Here is a 17,397-nt window from a genome sequence, read left to right on the forward strand (position 1 = left end):
ATTTTTTTTCCTTCCAATTTCTGCAGTGCAGAAGGTATAGGATTTATTATTATTTTTATTTTTAAGCCGGAGCAACCCAACCACCCCTCTCTTAGATCCATGTCCCACAGGAGCTTAACCCTGGACTCCTCAGTTGCCTAAAAGGGTCAAAGTTTTCCTTGAAGACACAGGCTCTGTAAGAGGCCTAGCACTGTCCCTTGTAGGCATTTTGGGTCAGATTTTGTTTTTTCCTGAGAGAAAAAAAAATAAAACATGCACCCTGAGTTTGCACCTTTTGGACTGCTTGGGCTGTTTTGCTCTGCCCCTTCTCTTATTTAACTGTGTATGTTTGTTGTACATTCGGTGACTGTTCTCGTGTTCATAGTCATGTGTGACCTGGCAGGTGTAAAAAAAAAAAAAAAAAAAAAAAAAAAAGCGACATTAATAAACCTGTTTTTGTTGGGGTTTTTTTTTAAAAAAAAAACAAACAAACCAACCACTTGTGCTGTTCAATGGGGCACGGCGGGTGGGCAGTGAAACGGGGCTTCGCCGTTCTCGCGTTAAAAACGTCGGGTTTTGCGGCGAAATGGAAAAAAAAAACAACCGTCTCCCGCTGCCCTTCCTGCCCACCCTCCTCCTCCTCCCCAGCCTCAGGGCGGGAAAGGCCCGAGGCCTCCTTGTGCGCAGGCGCGGCCGGGAGACCAGGCCACTGCGCAGGCGCGGCGAGCGGCCGCCGCCTTCCGCCTTCCGGTGCGGGCAGCGTGCGGGGGCTTCCCGCCCCCCGCTCGCTGCCGGGGCCGTGGGGAGGGCCCGGGGCTACCGGTCGCCTCAGAGGGGAGCGACTGGGGGGGAACTGGGGGGTCGCGTACCTCCGGGGGGGCTCGGGGGAGCGCTGCCGCGTCCAGACGCCGCTGTCACGCCCGGAGCCAGCGCAGCGGTATGAAATGCCCGTTTTTACTGTGTTTTCTTACAATCCCACCATGTTTTAACGGTTTATTTAGGTTTGTGGTTTGTTTTTTTTCTTTTAAATCCCCGCGTGGGTTATGCGTTTTCCTCCCAGAAGAAAGCCAGGAGCTCCACAGCTCTCCCGAATTGTGCTTGAGGGGAGCCAGGGCTCCTGGCCCAGCCATAGCTGCAAATGCAACCTGAGAGAAATCCTAACTTAGACCTGCGGCTTGGTTTTGCACCTTAAAAACACTTTTAGGATTTAGAGGTAGCTTTTTGTGGTGTTGAGCTCTCTTGACAACAGCTCCTGGAGGTGGGAAGCAAGGTGAAATGCGTCGCCTGGTGCACGCTGTCTTGAAAAGCGTTCCTCTGTTGCCACGATTCCTCTTGCAATCGAACAATAAATTGACCCTGTAATATCTTACACATCTCACAGCCCCGCGCTGCAGCTTGCATTGAAACCACTGCTTCCTCAAACGCGGCTTCTGAGTCATTCCCCAGCTGGGGGTGTAGCTGGGCTTGGGATTTTTTTGGCCGTTGAGGGTTTTGCTGTTGGCATTCTTCTTCAGGAGCGGGAGAGGGCGAAGGATGGACTCCCTGGATCACATGCTGACGGACCCCCTGGAGCTGGGACCCTGCGGGGACGGAAATGGCACGCGCATCATGGAGGACTGCATGCTGGGTGCCACCAGGGTTAGTCTGCCCGAGGACCTTCTGGAGGACGTGAGTAGTGCTGAGATGCTTTGCCTTTTCAAAGCCTGTACATTAATTCCCTTTGCGGGGCTTACGGAGCAAACTGAAAAGAGGGGAGATGTTTCTGACTGTCCTGGAGAAGGTGTCAAAAAGGGCTTTGATTAATCTCAGGAAAACTTTTATAAACCATTCTATTATGTTCTTTTTCTCTCTCTTATTTTAAAGATGCCTTTGGAAAAGATTTGTTCGTTAGAAGTTTTGAGTTTATTTTCTTGTTGCCGATAGTATCGTTAATTTCCTCACCTTTCCTCCTCCCACCCTATTTTTTTCTGCATTTGTTACTTGTGTTACTTACCCACAGAAAGCCGTAAGGCTTAGAAAATGGACAAATTGCATTTTCTTCACTGTTGTTTTTTTGCTTTCTTTAGCCTGAGATCTTCTTTGACGTCGTCAGCTTGTCTACGTGGCAGGAGGTGCTGACGGATGCGCAGCAAGACCACCTGAAAAAATTCCTGCCTCACTTTCCTGAAGACAACCGAGAGCATCAGAACAAACTCATCTCTGCCTTGTTCAGCGGTGAAAACTTCCGTTTTGGAAATCCACTGCACATCGCCCAGAAACTCTTCCGGGGTCAGTGAACATCATAAACTTGTGTGTCTTTTGGGGATTAAGTTCTTAGCTAGCAGCTGATAAAAACTCAAGTGTTTTTTATCTCTTTCTTACAGATGGACACTTCAATCCTGAAGTTGTGAAATACCGGCAGCTCTGTTTTAAGTCCCAGTACAAACGCTATCTGAGCTCTCAGCAGCAGTACTTCTACCGACTGCTCAAGCAGATCCTGGCTTCCCGCAACGTGAGTGGCTTCGGGGCGCAGTCATCGCTGTGTTCTCTAGTGAACAGGTTGCCTTTGCAATGGAAGGTCTTGGTATTTGTGCCTTCTCTGTCTTTCCTTTCGTGAACGCTGCTTTTCTGGTTTTCCAGTGGCCCCTATAAAATGAGAACGCTTGTCACATCGTTATGTTTGCAAACGTCAGGTTTTGAAACTCTCATAGCTCTCACTTCTGTCCTGAGTCTTTTTTCTGTGCCCACCTTGCCAGCCCTTCCTACACTGGCCACTTTACCCCTTACTGTCCTCTTAACAAGTCATCCTGCCTTCATTTTCCCCCGTTTCTGCCGCTGTGAGGGTTAAAATGTATTCATCAAAAGAGACAGTATTCCATGTCTGTGGTATGTATTTGACATGGAAACTGCCCAAGTGGATCTCAGACCAATGATTCCTCTCAACAGTCCCCATGAAATGAGAGTGAAGGGGCAGAAATTTCTCCTTGCCTTTTTCCTCCCCTTTAATTTGTGGTCTAAAACGCTGGTTGTAAAATCTTTTCTGTAGCAGATACTGATACTTTCTAAGGGTTATCCTAGACAGAACTGAGGTGTTTACCGCACCAACTCCACGTGTTAAACTTGCTGAAAGTACACGAGTTGAGCATAGTTCTGTGTTCTAGCTTTCAGCGCCGTAGCTGAGATAGCTAACGTCACACGTATCTCATCTTCCAGCACTTGCTGGATTTAGCTCGGAAGGGAGGCCCGGATATGACCCGAAGGAGAAAGCACTTCTCCCCGACGTATGACGCAGAAGAACGAGACAGACGGACGCATCGACGCTACTTGAAGATTCTGAGGGAAGTGAAAGAGGAGTGTGGAGATACCACCTTGTCTTCTGATGAAGAAGGTAATGCCCTGGACTGAACTGAAGACCTGAGCTGTGGATGGAGAAAGACACATTTTTTTAATGTGAGGACAGTGGCTTTGATAGAAGAATGGAAACTGGAGTCCAGTTTTACTGGCTGTGCTCCAACGAAGACGGGGGAATAGAATTATGTAGAGTGGTGCTAGGTCTTGCAGAAATAAGTTTCTTTCTTTCTTTCTTTTAGATCTAAGCTCCTGGCCTCCAAGTTCTCCAGCACGCTGTCCCAGTCCACCGATTCCCCTGAGAGTGATCCCCACATTGTCAACCTTGGACATGAAAACAGCAGGTGAAAACCAAACTACGGTTGATACAGGTTTAGGAGTGAGAATTACTGTGAAGCTCTGCAAGAAATCAGTTTGAAAATCTGTTGTTTTGTGAGAAATCTTGTCGTGCTTCGTTTTTGCAGTCTCCAAACCAGTTGGCTCTTCTCCCAGTTTATTTAATCTTTTTCTCCTTGGGAGGCTAGTATTTTAACACAAGAGTCTACAGTTTGTGTAATACTACTGATTTCTCTGTTATGTTTTGCCGTTAGTGGCTGAAGCGTTAGCAGAGTCCAGTTTGAAATATTTTGGTGTATATGCCAAAGGAACTCCTCCTGAGGTTACTGTAATCGAGTCTGCAAACCCTTCGTGCAGCGCAACAGTGAAATCTGATGACCCAAGGAAGAAAGTCTTGAAATAAGTCGGTTGATTAGAAGAATGACATTCAAATAAAGAAAATGTAGTTACTGAAATTTGGAGATTGTTGAAAGCGGGAATGGAAAGCAAGTGGCATTCTAAGAAAAGTAACAGTAACGGAAAACTGCAAATAATCTCCGAATCTTTTTTCGTTGCAGACAAGATAGAACTTGGGGAAAGTGATTTGAAGATGATGTTGAAGAAGCACCACGAGAAACGAAAACGTCAGCCTGTAAGACGTTGAGAAGTGTGGGAGCGTGGGGCTACATTTTATTCATTGGTCTTTTATCCGTTAGCCGTAAAGTTCAGGGTATTTCTGGGAGAAGAAAAAGGATTGCTACTTTTTTTTTGTGTGCGACCACCTTTATCGTAATCTGTATTTAATTGTCAGCTCATGTATGCAACTCCTGTTCATGCTTATCTGTTTGGAATGATTTCGTAATTTTAGTGATGTCTTTGGTGAGACAAAATTTTGGATTCAGTGCTTGAGTTATCTTCTGTGGCTATCTTCACACTTTGTCCTTTCCCAATTTTAATTTTTATCCCGTTGTCCTGTCTAGGACCACCCCGATCTCGTGACAACAGACCTGACTCTTGAGGACATTATGACTCGGGTAAACGCTGGCAGGAAAGGTTCCTTAGCAGGTTGGTGACTCGGACGCGGTACTTGCGCGCGGGGTGAACCTAGGCTGTCCTGCGTGTGTGAAAAGCTAAGGATTCATGGAAATGACTGGGAAGATGGGATGAATGGTGTGTGAATGAGTGCACGCTACGTACGTTCCTGAATATGTGTTTAAATACATAGTTAGTTTCTGAGCTGAGGAGCTGAGAAGCTTTCTAATTCTTCTTTTTCCCTTTTATCATGTGTAAAGCTTTATTTGACCTGGCAACCCTCAAGAAAAAGGTGAAGGAAAAGGAAGATAAGAAAAAGAAAAAGCTGAAGATGATTAAATCCGAGGTGGAAGATTTGGCTGACTCTCTTAGCAATGCAGATGGCATCCCAGCGATGTCTCAGGATCCTTCCCCCATCCCTCTGTCATCTGTCAAGGAGGAGTAAGTGCTTCAGAGGGCCCTGAACACTTTGCACAGATGTTGCAACTCTTGATTTTTGCGAGGCTTTCGCAGACTTTGGGGTTGTGCAGCTTGGGATGTGTGAAATGTGTCATGCTCAGCTTTGTACATGAAGGTGAATATTTATGCAGGAAACTTATTCTGCTTATGTTCTCTTTCATTTGAAGACCTCTTGAAGAGATGAAGACGTGCCTTGGAATAAATGAAATATCTTCCAGCTTTTTTTTCCTTCTTTTGGAGATACTGTTTCTGGAAGGACCCGCTACTCTCTCTGTGGTAAGGAGCCACCCACTTCTGTAGGAATCTTTGCAGAAAGCAAAATTAGGGCCTGGGGAGTTTATAGCTGTGTAATAGTGATTTTCTCCAGAGGTGTCCTGCTGTAAATTATACTAAGATGTATATTTTAAAATGCAAGCCTTTGGGAGTCCGTACCATGTTCTTTTTTTAATATGTTTCATAAATTGAGTCAGTTGAATCTGTACGTCTTTCCAGACCCGTTCTTTAGAGGACAGTTAGATAAACTCTGTGTACTAAGACCAGAGATGGTGGGGAAGTCTTCTCCCCTTTTTGGTGTCTGTTGTCTGAAATTCCATTAATTGAAAAAGTTAGGTAGTTTTTTTTTTTACATATATAAGATCTTTTTTCCCCCTGGATGTGTGTAACTGTTTTGTTTTCTTCTTTGTTAAGAACAGTCATTAAAGCACAAGATTTTTAATAAATGCTTCTTTTTCCTCTTCAGCTTGAAGATAAAGTTCTAGATTGGCAATCTTCTCCTGCCAGTGCACTAAATAACTGGTTCTCCTTCGCCCCTAACTGGTCTGAACTGGTTTTGCCTGCCTTGCAGTACCTGACAGGTGACAGCAGAGGTAAGAAGCGTTAAAAATACTGACGATGCTGGTACCTTGGTTGTAATCAGTGCTGATTTATATTACAGCTCAAATCAACTTCTAATTCATCACTACAGTAAATCATTGTGTTGTTGACAACGTTTCTATTACGGGCTTTATGGCTTACAGTGCTTGGTTGTGGTCGACTTGTTTTGCATGTGGATGGGAGATAAGGCCCAGCTTGGTTCCCGAGTCTGTAAAAATGTGTGTGGAATTGCCTCTAGACAGGCAGTTTATCCCGTTTAATTCATGTGCTTCAGGTGGGATGTTTGAAGCAGGAAGAAATTAGTTTTCTTTCTGGTGCCAAGACGTTGTGGTTGTCTTCGGAGATAATAAAAAATGCAGAGATGCACTTAACATAATCGCTGAAAAGGCTCTGTCTGTCGTTGTGAGTCTGACTCAACGGCTTGCGTTACCACAGTAGGATTTTGGGGGTTGGACGATCGTATGGTTTCTCTGATGCGCACATTTTGCATCGTAGATGCTCCTTCCAGCTTCTCACCTTTTGTGGAATTCAAGGAAAAAACTCAGCAGTGGAAATTGCTTGGTGAGTATCTTGTGCTCTTCTATGATTTCTACTATAGTAAAGGTTGGTTGCTTTCTCCAGGACTTTGCTTTTCAGCTTGCTGCAGCCCAGAGAGGACAAGCAGAGCTGTTAATTCATTAGCTAGGCCTTTTCTTTTAGCTGAACAGAGATGTGGTTTGGATTCAAGGTTTTCGCCAGACATTAGTATCAGCAGCAGAGAATAAGGCAGCAAAGGCACTGGGCTGTATTCTTTACGTTGCTGACCTAACTGTATTGATGGCACCCTTCAAATCTGTTTGAACACCTTTGTGTTTTCCCTTCTGTAGAGCATACCTCCTAATTACTCAGAGTAATGGTTAGTTATTACAATTAAGCTTCTCTGTGGAACAAAGCGGTACTATTCTAATTTTTAAAAGTGGAAACCAGAGAGCAAATTGATAATCTGTGTGCCCAGGCTCATACTGAGCATCTTGAAGTGCAGAAGATGCCTTGTGACTGGTGATGCATAGAGGGAGGAAGGGAGAAGGAGATGACTGGGAAGTACAAGCAGCTGGCTTCGTAACAAATAAAGGACTTCTCTTTCTTATTTTTCCTGATTTCTTGGACTAGTTTCATGCCAAGATCATGAGAAGGAATTGGCAGCACTGTTCCAGCTCTGGTTGGAGACCAAAGACCAGACTTTTTTCAAAGTGAGTCACAAAAAAAATCGCCTTCTGGCAGCACAAAACCTGACTGAGTTATATCCAACACTGACGCTTCTCTATTTTTCGATAGGAAAATGAAGACAGCTCAGATGCCACAACACCAATTCCCAGAGTGTAAGTATGTAATACTGCTTGAAAGCCTTTGCAGTGCATGCTGAATTTGTGAAATTTGGTCTTTGTGTCTCTGGATCTGAATGGCTGGTTGCTTACGATAAAAAGATTTTACATCAAGAGGCAGAAAGGCACTTGATAGATTTTATAAATGCAGTAATTAGATTTCACAAAGTCAACTGATTTTTCTCCAAGTTCACATATATTATCAGAGAAAAACCCGTAATCTAACTTATACCCTGATAACTAGATTATTTACAGTCCTTGCTTACCTTCATACAGCGTATTTTAAGATCTCTGCAGGATTTATTTGTATTATCAAACGCTTTCAGGATTTATTGAGAAGAATTTGCAGAAAGGGTGAGAACATCCTTTGGGATGTTCTTTTGGGACTCTTGTGGGCTGGTTGCTCAGAACTGATGGTGACCTTTGTTTCAGAAGGACTGACTACGTAGTCCGACCTAGCACCGGAGAGGAGAAACGTGTGTTTCAGGAGCAGGTAAGAAGAGAATCTTCTTCATTTTAAACGCACATCTTGAAACCGTTAGCCACTGAAACAAGAGAATTTGTAGGGTATGGCAATTTTATGCTCCACACAAACTTTGTTAATGTAAAGAATGTTTCTTCTGCCTTGATGTAGGTGCCTTGGTCTTACAGAGAACTTCTTAACAATATAGCCTGGCTGCTCACTTCAAACATTCCTGTATTTCCAATGAGTATTGGGCAAAAATAATTGAAAATGGTAGTGCCAACCTTTCTGTCTCCTCTGCCATCCTCCAGCGTATAAGGATGACTTGTCTCTGTATCTTCCGGGCATGTATGAGTACAAGCAGAAGATAAGTGGCAATAAGTGCACACGTACGCTTCGTTATCTTGTCTGTGTGTGTGTTGGAATATCCAGGTTCAATTTTAGAAATCTCTCTTTTTGCCACATTAGAGGAGGAAGAAAGGGTTTGTTGTGGCTGGGGGAAGTGGTGTTTGCTGGGCGGAAGGTGTATTTCTGGCACCTCTCCAGTCTGTGCAGCTGCTTAACAATGAACCTAATGTGTTACACCTGCACACTTTGGTTAGGTGGTGCTTTATATTCTGCTTGAAGTAGTTTGTGCTTGTCTTGATCCAAAATAAGTTCATACAGCAGTTTTTGAGCATTTAATTTAGAATAACTTTCTCTAAAGAATGATAGTGACTTATACTATAACATAAAGGCAGCACAAGCCCTAAGACTTTGCTCTGTATGTTTCCTACTAAATTCAACCCTCTTGTTTCCAAATCCAGGAACGTTACCGTTACAGCCAGCCCCACAAAGCTTTCACTTTCCGTATGCATGGCTTTGAGTCAGTTGTTGGTCCCGTGAAGGGGGTGTTTGACAAGGAAACCTCATTAAACAAAGCCCGAGAGCATTCTCTCCTGCGCTCAGACAGACCAGCGTATGTCACCATCTTGTCCCTTGGTAAGCTGATGGCCGAAAAAATATTTTTTAAGAAAGAAAAACGCTCCTCTGACCCCTCACCCCCAAGCAATGACTGTAGGAATCCACATTATAAAGGGGAAGGGTGAGGAGGCTGGGATGATGCAAGCAAAGAAGAAATAAATTCTATGAAGTAAAGGTGATGAAATGCTGGGAGCAGGAATAACTAGAGAAGAAGGCATCTGTGTGTTAATCGTCGTTTGAGAGAAAATGGGAAAGGGAGAGGAGAGTCACAGCTGAAGCTAAGGCTGAGGTAACTGGAGAACAGAGAGTGGTGGTTTAAGTATGCAGTTGTGAAATTGGGGCATTGCGAATTCTTTCTGAGGTTCAGTGCTGTTCCCCGAGTTCATCACTCCCGGCACAAAGCCGACACAGTTGATGTACTTCAGAATAATCCTTTATAATCTCTGCTCCTATCTCTGAGGGATCGTGGCGGGTAGATTTCAGTGAGCCAGGAGGCACTGTGAGAGCAGGGGTAAGACTACTACCTAGTTATGGCTGGAAGTTTAAGCTCTGGTTTTATTTTTCAGTTCGTGATGCTGCTGCTCGCCTTCCTAACGGAGAAGGAACTCGTGCTGAAATCTGCGAGCTGCTTAAAGATTCCCAGTTCCTAGCTCCTGATGTCACAAGTGCTCAAGTAAGTTGGATGTCATGTCTAGCCTCAAACAGATTCTCCTAAAAATACACTGCGCAGACCTGGGCAGTATTCAGTGGCTGAAGCCCAATAATTTTTTTTAATGCTGCTTTGACTAGCAAGTGAGAGCTGTGTTCCACCCTGGTGAGCTGCTGCAAATCTGCTCTGAACTCTGGATGATGAAAAAACAGCAAGAAAACCCACAGAGCTACCACCCTGGCATATAGGTGCTCACGTTTTAGGTACAGAAACCGTTTTCAGAGCTCTCAGCTTTGGTGGAAGCTCCATTTAATCCAGGCTGGCAAACAGCATCCTGTGCTGCAGCATCCGCTCTCCGTCAGTTCTTCCTCAAATGAAGATTGCTAGCCAAATAGGATTACTTTTCTCTTCATGACCTTTGCCTGCCCAACCAGGGACACCTTGTAATTCCTTGAATTCTGCACTTTCCAGGTTAACACGGTTGTTAGCGGTGCTTTGGATCGATTACATTATGAGAAGGATCCCTGCGTGAAATACGATATTGGACGCAAGCTGTGGATCTACCTGCACCGGGACAGGAGCGAGGAAGAGTTTGGTAAGCCTGGCTTGGTGCTCTCTTAAGAATTGAGAATGTTTCTAAATTTCTTGAGCTTTTTCAGTCCAGCTGGATAATGAACATTAATTTGTCGGTCTAGGTTTTTCTTCTGGTTGGTTTGCTGATGTTAGCCCATCAGCACTTAAACCCAGTCTTGCACAGCAGTGTGTCAGTTTGAAATGTTTGTTAGAAAAACAGCATCCTGAGTAGAAAAAGTGCAGATCTATGTGTACGTTCACAGCTTCTCATGTGCCTTTGTTTCAGCTTTTTTGGCTAATCTTACTTGGTATTTTTCTTTGCGCTATTACATGACAATGTGTGTTTGATTTCTTGTCTGGAGATGAACTTACAGTTCTGAACTGGCCTGCTTTCTTAAATCAGCTTGCTTGTGCTCAAGAGCTCTAACCGTTAATTTCTATTTGCAGAACGGATCCACCAGGCTCAAGCTGCTGCAGCAAAAGCCAAGAAAGCTCTTCAGCAGAAGCCAAAACCTCCGGCTAAAGTGGTAAATTTCTTTGCACAGATGCTTTTGGGATTGGAAGGATATGGACTTAGCTTAATCCATAAATTCTGCATCCGTAGTGCCTGATGAAAATTACAATTTATTTCCATTATCAGTTCTTTATGTATGTGAATGTCAGTTTTAAGTCTAGCACCAGTGCACAAAATGAAGAAGGAAAGGGAACTTTTGCTCCTCCGAGCTTCCACTGTTTTTCTTGTTGATCTCAGCAGGGAGGTCAGTGGAATTCATTTGTGCTCCTTACCTTAGAGGTGGTCTTTCAGATCTAGTTTTGAGGTTAATCTTGAGCGGAGTGTGTGGAACACGTCTTCTCCTCTCCCCATTGCTGTGCTGAAGCTGTCAGGCTTTGGATGTCTTTTATTTTTCTTTGGTATTGATACCAAATATCTCTGAAGTAGTTACTGTTGGCAAATTAACCAAGGTGGAAATCTGCATGTTATGAATGTTTCTCACTGCTGAGATGCACTTTTCCCTGAGAACAGGAGCAGCCAAATGCAGCAGCCCACTCGTGGCTGCAGGTGAGGAAAGCAGTCAGTCAGTCATCTGTGATTTCAGGATTTGGCGTCATTCATAACCATCCAGAACTCAGCTTAAGGTGCTCAGCCCGCTCTCTAGAGTGCAGCAATCAAAACCAGTTTTTGTCAAGACCGTCATGCTTGACGTGGTTTCTTTGCAGAAGTCTAGCAGCAAGGAGAGTTCTGTGAAAGCACTCCCCAGCAGCACATCAGAGCCCAGTCAGCTGAGCCTCAGCGACTCCAGCATGCCGCCAACTCCTGTGACGCCGGTGACACCAACTGCGCCAGCGTTACCAGCAACGCCTATTTCACCCCCACCAGTGTCTGTGGTTAGCAAGAGCGTATCTAGTGCTGGATCAGAGACAGCAAAACCCAGCCAAAGGTACTTTTCTCGTCTCATACGTTGCTTGTGAACGTTACTGGTTCTTTCTTGGTCACTTCCTACATTTTTGCTGACCTACTGGCTTTATCTTTTCCGTAGCGTTCTTCTGGTATCGTCCCCTTCCATGCCGCAGCTCGGGACGTTGCTTTCCACAGCGCAGAGTTCACAGACGCAGCCGGGGCCGCAGCCGCCTCCCACCCGGGTGGTAAGTCATACCACCTCCTCGGGACTGCCGCAGGTCCGCGTGGTCGCTGCCCAGTCCAGCCTCCCAGCCATGTCTCAGCAAGCCCCGGTGGTAACCCAGCAGCAGCAGCAGCAACCTACGTCAGTGCCTCAAATCCGCGTTCCAGCTACAGCCACGCAAACCAAAGTGCTCCCGCAGGTGAGTTTGCCTGGAATTGGTGGAGAAGCTCTGACTTGTAATATTTTGGTATGGTGCACAGGGATTGCTTGCACTTGGAGCACGTGTTAACTGCAGAGCAAGAGCACAAAACCAGTTCTGCGTAAACGATACTGCTCAGTGCTCCTTTTTTCACCCCGTTGCCTGTTTATGTGGAACCATTAAATTATTAATTACAGTAAAATGTCCACAGAACTTGCAAGCTAAGGCACAATAGGAAGAACAATTATTAGATTGTCTGCTCAGAGGCTGCCTCTGTGTCTTCGCGTAGGCTGTGATGACTCTGCCGGTGAAAGCTCAAACCAGCCCGGTGCAGGTGCAAAGACCGGGAAGCTCCATGACCGGACAGACGGGCATCACCGTGACAGGACTCTCTGCAGCGCCCAGCCCTGCTGTAAAGCCGGTGACCAGCTCTCCGGGCAGTTCTGCTACCAGCACCTCCTCTACCACTGTCATCCAGAACGTAGCTGGCCAGAATATCATCAAGCAGGTGAGAGAGTGGGAGGGACAAGGAGCTGGGCTCCGCAACCCGGTTGTTCCACTTCTGATGGGAGCAAATATCATCCCGTTGGGAAGTTTTGCTTTGAGCATGCCTTGGACTGTGTTCTGATTTGATACAGCCGTTCCTCTGATCACTTCCAGGTGGCAATTACAGGACAACTTGGCGTGAAAACCCAGCCTGGAAGCAGCATCCCGCTTACAGCGACCAATTTTCGGATCCAAGGCAAGGACGTGCTGCGGCTTCCCCCGTCCTCTATCACCACAGACGCGAAGGGACAGACTGTCCTGCGTATCACCCCGGACATGATGGCCACCTTGGCCAAATCTCAAGTCACTACTGTCAAACTGACTCAGGACCTCTTCACAGCGGCTGCGGGAAGCAGCGCTAGTGGGAAAGGCATCTCTGCGACTTTGCACGTGACGTCCAATCCTGTCCAGACCGCTGATTCTCCAGCGAAGACGAGCACGGCCACCTCGGCTTCTTCCAGCCCAGCTGGAAGCACAGTGGTTAAAGTAACTCCTGACTTAAAGACCGCGGAGCCGACGAGCTCCGCTTTCCGACTGATGCCTGCTCTGGGCATGACCGTGGCAGATCAGAAGAGCAAAGCCGTAACTACTGTGGCATCCACCGAGGCCAAACCGGCCGCTACGATAAGAATCGTGCAGGGGCTGGGGGTGATGCCTCCCAAAACCGGGCAGACTATTACTGTGGCTACTCACGCTAAGCAAGCGCCCTCTTCCTCAGCGGTGAGCGTGCCGGGCACGGTCCATACCTCAGCTGTCTCGTTACCGACCGTGAGCGCTACGGTGTCGAAAGCAGTTGCCGTGGCCTCGGGAGCTGCCGGGACTCCCATAACTATAGGCGCAGGAGCCACCGCTGTGCGGCAGGTACCCGTCAGCACCACGGTAGTGTCTACGTCCCAAGCAGTAAGTAATGCTAAACTTTTTGGGGAGGTGGGTGAGGAAGGCGAATTCTGAAACACAGTGATGATTTGTGTCTGAAAACTAATTTTTACATCCACAAAGGCTCAACTTCAGTACTGCAGCTCATCTCATGATGTTGGAATCATACATAAATGCTGAATGCCCAGAAAACAGTCAGATACATCTTCCTTTACCTCCTACTGAGAGTGGATTAAATAAACTTTGCTTATGTAAAGTCCTACCTCGTGCAGCTCAGCGTCTTGCCCCACACTTCCCTTGGAGCGGTGTCGGAACTAGAAATGCTTTTTGTCTGTATTAACTTTTTCACTGAATTCCCCGTTGCGTACAATTTTAATGCCCAAAGCTGACGGCACCGTAAAATCTACTGCAAAAGTTGAATAGGCTAATTGACATTAGCGTAGCTTTCTAAGGAGAAAAACCACGGATGGGTGCCGTGATCCTTCCCAGAGAAATACCGTGGTGCAGAGATGATGCGGGATTTCAGGGCTGAGGCAGCCGTGAAGTGAATGAGATGGAGGTGAATTTTCAGGAGCACAGATTTCCTCAGCAAAGCTGCTGTTGGTTTCTGCTCCCGGGACTCATAAAAAGCAAGCTGAGTGGTAATTGCATGTCGGCAAGCTGAACTCCCCGCAGCTCCTCATGTGTTCTTCAACTTCTCTAGGGTAAGCTGCCGGCACGAATAACAGTGCCGCTGTCAGTGATCAGCCAGCCAGTGAAAGGCAAGAGCGTGGTGACTGCTCCCATCATCAAGGGCAACCTCGGGGCCAAGTGAGTACTTTGCATCTGGCAGTTTTGCTTTAGGAAGAGGCTGAGGGAAGGTCTGTGTTCCATAAGTTCCTGGGGAGGTTGGTTGGGTGCCCTGAGATGTAGGTTCTAGCAGGTACGTTGAAGAAAAAGCGTTCTTTGCCTTCAAAAGAACTAGACTAGTTCTGTGTGTTTGAGCAAGAATTAACCTGGTGACGTAGCTAAAAATGTGTCATCTGAGGCCACCTCTCCGTTACAGAAACTAGGGAAGCGTTAACTGCCGCAGGGTCCAGAATCAGCGGGTTTGATTTGTGTGATAAAGTCATTCGCTATCATCATGGCAGATGTTGACATAAACTTGTCACCTGCGTATTTGCCGGGTTTTTGGGGAGAAAAAACCCCGCTACTTAAAATCATTACTAAATTAAATAAGTAACTTTAATCTCCTAGCAACTGGAGAATAATTTGTGAGTCCGAAACATCTAGCCTGCTGCGCTGCTTGCTAACCTTTCACCAATTCTCTTCCCCTTAGCATCAGTGGATTAGGTAGAAATATCATCCTGACCACCATGCCCGCAGGGACAAAACTGATCGCTGGGAACAAGCCAGTGAGTTTCCTGACTGCACAGCAACTGCAGCAGCTGCAGCAGCAAGGCCAGGCCACGCAGGTAACGGCACCTAGAATGATGCTAAGTCGCCAAAAATGGTGACTTAACACCTCCCTGAGGACTTTATACTTGATTCGTGGGCTTCCATAAAAATTATAGGTACACAGCTTGGCTGTGGTGTCCGCAGTGAGCACATGCAGTGCACCTTCCCTCCATCCAGATGTGATTTTTAATTGTTTTGATGCGTTTTGGTGCTTGGTCTCGTCCACGTAGCTGGGTTTTTGTTGGCAGCAGAAGCAGATAATTTACCAGGGTGTTCGTGACATGAGTTGAAATTTTTTTTCTTTCCGCTTCAAACAGGTTCGAATTCAAACTGTACCAGCCTCCCATCTCCAGCAGGGAACAGTGTCTGGCTCTACTAAAGCAGTTTCCACTGTGGTCGTGACAACAGCTCCGTCTCCAAAACAGACCCAAGATCAGCTATGAGCACTGGTTTGAAAATGGATGGCTTTCCAAGAACTTCCCTGAGTCCGTGGTCTTCTGGCCACCCAAGACTCCCTCACGACAGCCGTGGCTAGGGATTGGACTGGATTCTGTCACCTTGCTTGTCTGGAGTCAGCATTGTGATGTCTAGGTAGAAATTCCACAGCAAAACAAAATGTTTCAGCCCAGATATGTAAAGCCAAGATCTGTGGCGTTGGTAATTTAAGAAATGTCTTCCTTTTCTTTGTTCTCTTCCCATCCGAAGGGCTTTTTGCGATTATCGTTTCAGTGCATTTTCCGTCGTAGACAAAGCGGTTGATCTTGGGTCTTCCTTAACCAGGGAGACTTGCTCAGAAGAGGTGATTCAGACTTTTCAAAGTCGTGAAGATGACGCCTCCTTTTGCTGGAGCCTAGCTGTCACTACTTTTATATAGATGACTTAGGCTGGTGGCTTGGACACCAGAGTTTGTTTGTAACATAGCCTTGAAGTAGATCCCTAACACGTTCAGCCTATTTATAGACTTTTGAAATACCTCCCCCCGTCACTGAGCTCAGCCTTCTTTTGAACAGATACCACTTCCGTGTCAAAGGCAGGATGAGAGTCAAGATGGTTTTTGCCGTAAAAAAAAAAAAAACTAGGAACCGTGGGGAAGAGCGAGAAGTGGAGGAGACGGAGAAAGCCGTTGCGTGAACAAGTTAGTCAGCAAATGGGAATATACTGGAAGACAGAAAGAAAGCGTTCACCAGAAAGATCCTCTGGTTTTCCTCAACAAATGGACCTTTTTATCAGTCAGAAAAGACTGTAGCTTGTTTTAAAAGCTTGGAATATGTTTTCAAATAAACCCAAACTGTAGTCTCTTGGACTCAGAAGAAATATTTTAACCCGTGATCCTGGCCTTTAGTTTTGTTTTTACCTTTGCAATTTTATCTCTCTGTATAAATGTTTGAATTTTGCACATACCGGCGATGCATTTGTGGCTCTTCTGACGTGACCTTGAAGCCTTCTCGGAATGAGATCGGAAGATGTGTTGGACCAGGAGAAGAATAAAAGTGCAGAAAGCCTTACAGATCTCTCTGCCGTCTCTTTTTGGTTTTGTACGGGTTGTTGTTTTGTGTACAGTGATTGTCCAGCTTGCCAAGGGCTAATAGATCGTTTAACTTAATTGTTGACCAAGGAGACAGCAGAAAGGCTGCGGTTTAGGAGGGAGGCCAGGACGTTCTTAAATCCTTTTAGTTGTGGAGATAAAATAAGAAATTAAAGAGATGACAAGCAACTTCCTGGTATTGCTTCGGTGAAAGAGCCTCTAAATTCGAAACATAGTGGAGATAATCCTGCTATGTTAGTTCTGTTCATAACTAATAAAGTTCTTCAGTGTCAAAGCTCAACAGTCAAGTGCTGAAAGGTGGTTAATTTCTGTGGATCCTCTTCCAAGTAACCACATTAATTTGTCACTTGGACAGAAGAGGCTTTGGTAGGAAACCTGCGTCTAATCCCGTGAGTTTAGTGTGTCTCGGGTTGTTGCTGCTGCTGAATTTTGAGAGTCTTGCTGTGCAGGTCATCACCGTCTCCTTTCTTCCCTGTCTTCGCCTAAACGTGTGAGCAAGCTTTGCGTTCCCTGCTGCTTCGCTGAAGCCTGTTCTCTTTGCCTTGGAAGTCTGGGATCTTTGGAGAAACAGCATCCGTGACTATGTGGGTTTCCTATTTCGAAGGATCACACGTTGGATTAAATAGTATATGTTTACTCCCGGCTTTCAAGAGCAAAGAGCAGCCCATTCTGTGGTTGAGTTGCCACCTCTCTGATGAGTTGCTTCCACTCTGGTTGAAAAATAACCCTTCACGCTACTTGTAGAGTAGCATAACAAGAGCCCTTGTTTTTAATAAGTAACCTTTAACTTCTACACAGTAGGTTGAAGGGCAGAGAGGGGCTGGAGTTATGTTTTTGGTGTGTGCTGGGACTGGATGAGGCTCTGAGCAACCTGATCGGGTTGGAGATGTCCCTGCTCCTTGCAGGGAGGTTGGGCTGGGTGGGCTTTGAAGGTCCCTTCCCACCCAAACCCTTCTGTGATTCTATGATTCTATTCTAGGATTATTTCTTAAAAACTGGGATGGATGGTTCTGTCCACCAAGAGAGTAGCATGTAATCATTGCTTACAAGGACTGAGCGTGCTACACGCTGCCACAGGCCATCTGAAGCCTTTCTAACCTTTCTAACAACTGCTCTGTTTTATTTTAAATCACGAGGCAAATCTCTATTTCTGTACCTTAGTAGGATGCCCTCATAA

General features: G+C 45.8%; 1 protein-coding gene across 2 annotated transcripts; it reads left to right on the top strand.

Annotated features, from left to right (window-relative positions):
* The first annotated feature begins 864 nt into the window (after positions 1–864).
* Positions 865–16,179, top strand: NFRKB (nuclear factor related to kappaB binding protein). Of its 2 annotated transcripts, none has more exons than XM_086766166.1 (26): positions 865–916; positions 1,494–1,647; positions 2,046–2,247; positions 2,343–2,470; positions 3,172–3,346; positions 3,549–3,650; positions 4,200–4,273; positions 4,602–4,686; positions 4,914–5,094; positions 5,280–5,388; positions 5,852–5,978; positions 6,481–6,546; positions 7,135–7,214; positions 7,300–7,343; positions 7,779–7,839; positions 8,616–8,790; positions 9,339–9,445; positions 9,893–10,016; positions 10,442–10,521; positions 11,213–11,433; positions 11,533–11,815; positions 12,105–12,323; positions 12,476–13,261; positions 13,941–14,047; positions 14,556–14,691; positions 14,992–16,179. In XM_086766166.1, the coding sequence occupies exons 2-26, from the start codon at positions 1,513–1,515 to the stop codon at positions 15,115–15,117; spliced, it is 3,933 nt and encodes a 1,310-aa protein (XP_086622292.1). In that variant the 5' UTR covers positions 865–916; positions 1,494–1,512; the 3' UTR covers positions 15,118–16,179. The 2 variants fall into 2 exon arrangements, with proteins under 2 accessions (XP_086622292.1, XP_086622294.1); XM_086766168.1 differs by having other exon boundaries at positions 7,782–7,839.
* The last annotated feature ends 1,218 nt before the right edge of the window (positions 16,180–17,397 follow it).

The sequence above is a fragment of the Chlamydotis macqueenii genome, chromosome 24 (assembly GCF_036417535.1).
Source record: "Chlamydotis macqueenii isolate bChlMac1 chromosome 24, bChlMac1.mat, whole genome shotgun sequence".
Taxonomy (NCBI): domain Eukaryota; kingdom Metazoa; phylum Chordata; class Aves; order Otidiformes; family Otididae; genus Chlamydotis; species Chlamydotis macqueenii.